Genomic DNA, 6,000 nt, shown 5'->3' with positions numbered 1-6,000 from the left:
ATCAAAAATGTGGGAAAGTCGATTTTAAGTAGACTTGATGACGAATTCAAATCTGTTTTCAGAATTCTTATCACTTCATTAGATCAATAGGTATGTTTGGCAAAAAACACGTCCAAAATACTATGCCACGCGTGTGTTAGACGAAAACAGAAAATCACGGTATCGAATCCCCTTAATTCCGTTACTCTATTAAATTATTCATACAGCTACAGCAGGGGACTACACTATCAGATATCTTACAATAACAAAAGTATATTGTATATTTCTCAGTTCAGTAAGTAATATTTTCGATACTTTTTGTGGTTTTATCATACAATAACGCAGTACTTTTCTCAATATGAGTAAATGCAATATTAACCTTATATCAATGCGTAGAACGAATATAAAATTGTGGTTACATATTATATTATTATGATTATGAACAATTCATGTTTTAGTTCTTCTGACATGCAAGATAAATCGAAGGATCGTTTTCTAATACTACGTTTAACACACTTAATATCATTATACGGTTAAATAGATAGAATATTATTAGGTCTTATATTATATAATAAGGTATATATTATAACGTATAGACTATAGAATATATATGTATAGTTTAAGTAGGTATCCATGAGGTAGCAACTAACAAGTAGCAATGAATTCTATTTTATAATAAATATACAATACCGATCTAAATTCCTTTCATAAAATATTGTTAATTATTCATTAAATATCTCTTTTTTCACACTTACCATTTCATCTAAACTTTTTAAATCGTTAGTAACAATTTGAGGCAATGGCGCATATTCAGTTAGGTCTTCGCCGTCACTCAAATCTGTATCGTCGCCATCATTGAAGTCAGTTCCTTGTGAAAATTGAGCATACTTTTTATCTGCAGCGATTTCCCGATCAATCTGTCTTAACTCAGTTTGTACTAACATCGGAGCTGGTACACCAACTCTAGCACCACGTCTAGCGACCTAAAAAAAACCATAAAACAATTATTTTATTTATTAATATTAATATATTTTTTTAACTTTTTTGTTCAATACAATTTTACCTCTAATAAACACAATATCACGTGTTTTTCATTTTTTCGCATTATAAGATCATCTGTTTCAAACAGCAAACACTCGAACACGCCAAGTCCGTTTCTGCACCAATTTATGAAATTGGAAACATTGTCTCTAGCAAAAAACGTACCACCTTTAGCGCCGGGTAAATATCGTACAGCTGGTAATTGAAGAACTATGCTCGCAATGCCGCTTATATTAGATTTCCCAGCCGCTTGCCTTCGATTCACGTGTTCCTCTGCATAGTTCCTTACACAGTTTGAATGCTACAAAAAAAAATTAAACATTATGTTAAGGATTTTAATTTACTTTAGTCTTTAGCTAACATACCTATTTATAAATTAAATAATAGTGTATTTTATATATTTGGTTTCATCATGACGTAATGACGTATCAAACATTGTCAGCAATTTAAATTAGATAGGTATACCTAGGTTAAGATAGCTATTAATGTAGTATGTTTTAGAATGACTAAAATATTACATTTTTATATTGAGTATGTATGTTTAGTTAATTTTTTTAGAAGTCAGCAACTATAATTATAATAAGATATGTAGGTATATTAACATACATAATATATAAAGTATAAAATAAACAATACTACGCAGTTATGTCTATAATTTTCCGTCAATCAGATAGTCAAATTATTAGTTTCGATTTGACGCCTACGTTGTTATTGTAAATAAAAAAGTATCAAAATTATAGATGAGCCTAACCATGTTCCAGTTTTTGCATGTCAAGGGCGATTATTAAAATAGTGATACTTATTGCTCCAAACCGTTGGTTTTTTAGCATTCACTATATATTGATAGTCATCAGTGCAGGTTTGCAACAGAGTACCTACAGACGAGAGAGTACAGTTAAATACAAAAAAACGCGCGAAATATACATTCAGTGTTAACTAGACTTGACACATATTACTAAAGTATACCTATTCAACAACAGTTCAATATCTTCTGTATATTGAATACGTTAACCGTAATTGTACTTAATCAATTGTGTAATTCAGTAGAACATAGATGGAAACAATTGCGTATGCTGACAATGTTCCTAAATTATAATGAATATTGAACGAATCTTTGTCACATCAGTAAACACTAAATCCAACAAATTTCAGAAAGACTACCTATACTTAGGTTAAATCATAATATAAATATATTTCCTGCAAGTCCACATATGCATACAAATTGCTCACAATTTATCTATGATAGTACAAAACATTTTTCAAATCAAAATATAATTCACTCCATTATTCGGCATTACTTACAGTTTTATTTATTAATATACAATATAGGTATGAAATAATAAACCATGAGTGTAAAGTTTCTTGGATATAACAATGGTGTTGTATTTATTACAAGCTAAATATCAATTATTTTTTAATTTATTGATTATCAAACAATTGAAAAATATGTTAATATTTTTATATACTTTTGTATATTATAACTTCGTTAGAAAAATTAAATGTATCCAATGTAAGAAATTTATTTAGGTCAGTCCATTGTTATTAAAGCAAGGCTAAATTTAAAAAGGCTTCTACACCTATTTTCGCCCTAATCCACGTATGTCGTTAAGTAGGTACTCGTGAACTTTTAACCAGAGTAATAGTTTTATAACCATAAAATATATAATAAATAATATTTTTTTAAGATATTTATTATTATTTTTTTTTTTTGGATAATAAAATATAAAATCAAGGTTAGGATACAATAATAACAAATCATAATCAACCATTAAACTAATAGTATAAACTAGTAGTACAAACATATGAGAACTTTTTTTTACAAAAATTGCAAAGATAACTCTAAATAATTATTATGTAGGTATAGTAAAGTACTTAAAATTTTACCTAATAAATCAACTATACCCACATATATTTTTCGTAAAAATAAAAATAAAAATGTGAATAGTGTGATTTCTTGAATGTAACTATGATCTATACAAGTTGAAATATAAATTATTTTTTTTTTACACGTAAGTACGTGACAGTCGACAGTCTATAAAAACATTTATTGTATAATAATATAGACATAGTGTAATAAATATAATATTATGTATTTAAATACAGAATATTATGAAACCAACCTATAGCTTTGCAAGTACCTATATTATATTATTATCGGTGTTCGTTATGTTAACATCGTTATGATGACTACTAATATCCTAGAGTTTACTCATTGACGAACGGAGATATTTCTTTTCAAAACTAAAGAACTACACTATATTATTCTATGATTTATATTCAGTTATAGAAAACGTCCACGCATATATAATTTCAGAATGGCAGTGAAAAAAAGACAATGTAGAGCAAATCGAATTGCAAAAATAATCAACCGTAGCCATTTACGCAGCAAAAATGTTAATCTGAATTCAACTTGCGTTGAAAGTATCGCTGTTTTCTATTTCTCTATAAATAAGCGGTTATATCGTTTTCGTTTCACCCAAACTATATAATATTTCCCATCTGCTTTGGTCAATCGAAAGATAGGTATGACCGCTTTCCAATAGACTGAAAATAACCAGCGTAATGTCCTTACGCGCGACAACCAAAACGAATCGAAATAATTTATTTCCCGTCATTAATTATTTCCATTTTCATAAGCAACTTCTTACATTTTAGTTTTTGCCAAAAACCAAAAATAAACTAAGTAGGAAAATAAATACATTGTATTAATATATTTATATATTAGGTATATAAAAAAAATTTAATATGTTACTATAGATATTTTTCCTCTGCAAGGAGAATTGAGGAATCATAGATATGTTTTTAGGTATAGTGTAGAGGAAAAATATCTATAAAAGCATGCTAGGTTTTGTTAGGGATTTAATAAATTTAAAGTTATCGATTGATTTTTAATATGTTTTATTTTATTATTTTTTTTTTTATTGATTTGCGTTACGCAAAAAAATCGGTTGGAAAAAAAAGTTGTATCCAGCACGAACACATATCTATGTTAAAAAAAACATAACGCAATAAATAATCTAAGTATGATGGAATCATGAAGAGTAATCAAGATTATCCTCAATAAATAGTTAAATAAGTATATTATAAACGAAAACGGATAAAGATCTCAGTACCTAATCTATAATTATATAGTGGCGTACTGAGTAGTGGGCATGGCGTATAAAATGAGTAGCTTACACATACATTTTTCAATAACTCACTGTAATAAATAATTTACTGCAGTCTTATAAACCGAATTTATTAAATAAATTACGTTCGTAGAGAATTTATTATAGACTCGGATTAGACTATAGTAATTTTATGCAAGACTTTATACTCGTTATGAATGAATAGCAGTTTTGTATTTACGTTCCAACGCGTCGGGCTGAGGTAATAATAATTGGTAAGAAGTAAAAATAAAATGTAATGAATAATTAATTTACAAATACCATTAACCATAAGACCATTATATATTATGTCAACATATTAGATTATTACCTATATTACTGTGACTAATTTTAATTATATATAATATTATAATAATTAGTAATTTTTTTTTTTGTTATTGGCTAAATATCTTTTGGTTTTTTAATAAAATAACTAAATCATTTATATTAGTAGTTGCTTAAAATTTTGGATTTATCATTTAATATACCTTCCTAGGTATTTTATGATAATAGATATTATAATATAAAATATCTGAAATGTATACTTTCTATGGTTTTTGACCTCCCAAACATAATGTTATTTATTTACTAGATTTCTTTTCGACCTTTACACTTGAATATAATTTGCAAATCATCGTGTACATTGTATCACGCTAGTTTGACATACTATAACCATTCATTTTGACCCGATTTAGTATGTCCGAAAACATTTCTAATGTGCATGAAAGACACCCGCATAAGGTTCATTGGTCACGTACTCACGTATACCGTTAAGTAAAAAATTAACATTATTTCAAAAATACAAAATATAAATTTAAATGTATGAAAATTTAAAACCAAACATAATAATTATTTAGTTGAATAAATTTAAAAGAATTGAGTAACATGGTAATAATTATAATTTTGTTGATAAAAGTTCCGTTAGCTGAAATAGGTTTTTATTTATTGTTGTTTATATACATACACTTTTATCACTGTATTCTTTGGTAATTATTATCCAACTGTACATGTGTTGCTAAATGATAATTAAAAATCTATGTTCTAAGAGATACGAAAACCATCACTCATCAGTTATACGGTATAACATTTCCGGAGTTCGGTCATGCTTTGTAAGAAAAAAATTATGAAACCATGGGAACGGAAAACAAAATATTTTGAACTTGAATAACAATTCAAACATATTTCTATAAACTAAACTAGACCTATTCATTTTTAAAGAAAGTACCTATTTGTTTTTAATTTAAAATAAGAAAGAATTAATTTTAGTATTTTGAATTCACTAAATAATGAATAAAAAGACAATAAGACATTCAATTTTATAAAATTATAATTTAAAAAAAAGTTAAAATTATCTTTATAAAATGTACAGAACTATGTAGTATTGGCCAAGGATTTTTCTAAGATACTACTTTTATTGGCATTGGAACATGCTGCAGATATCGTTAGATGTAATATCCGATCTAGTTGTTACATTATGTTAGGTATAACATCATTTCTAAGTTATTATACATATCGAATAAATATTACAACCACTATAAAATAATAAGCTGTTTATATATAACGCGATAAAATGCTATCCTAAGTTTAAATGTCTTTAAAATGAAAATAAGAACAATGCAATATGGTTGGGTGACACGTATAATATACTAATGACTTGTACAGCCGTATATACAGTACGGTCTACTCTTTAGAGATAACATCAAAATAGTACACATCATCGAGCATTGAGGGAATATTGCATATTATATCAATAAATTGTATGCAATTTATGCATAACTACAGTGGATTATGTCAACAAAATGCATTATTTCAATAAACAATAATAATACATGTA

At 26.9% G+C, this 6,000-nt stretch overlaps 1 protein-coding gene across 1 annotated transcript in view; it reads right to left on the bottom strand.

Annotated features, from left to right (window-relative positions):
- Positions 1–6,000, bottom strand: part of LOC100162040 (GAS2-like protein pickled eggs) — a 28,669-nt gene that overhangs the window by 14,427 nt on the left and 8,242 nt on the right. The window contains exons 3-4 of the mRNA XM_001942993.5: positions 1,043–1,321; positions 735–962 (exon numbers count right to left, since the gene is read on the bottom strand). Of these exons, the coding sequence (XP_001943028.2) occupies positions 735–962; positions 1,043–1,321 (507 nt within the window). The remainder of the gene's footprint in view (positions 1–734; positions 963–1,042; positions 1,322–6,000) is intronic.

This window comes from Acyrthosiphon pisum, chromosome A1 (genome assembly GCF_005508785.2).
Source record: "Acyrthosiphon pisum isolate AL4f chromosome A1, pea_aphid_22Mar2018_4r6ur, whole genome shotgun sequence".
Classification (NCBI taxonomy): domain Eukaryota; kingdom Metazoa; phylum Arthropoda; class Insecta; order Hemiptera; family Aphididae; genus Acyrthosiphon; species Acyrthosiphon pisum.
The sequence above is the reverse complement of the archived record's forward strand: the minus strand, read 5'-3'. Positions and strand labels throughout refer to the sequence as shown.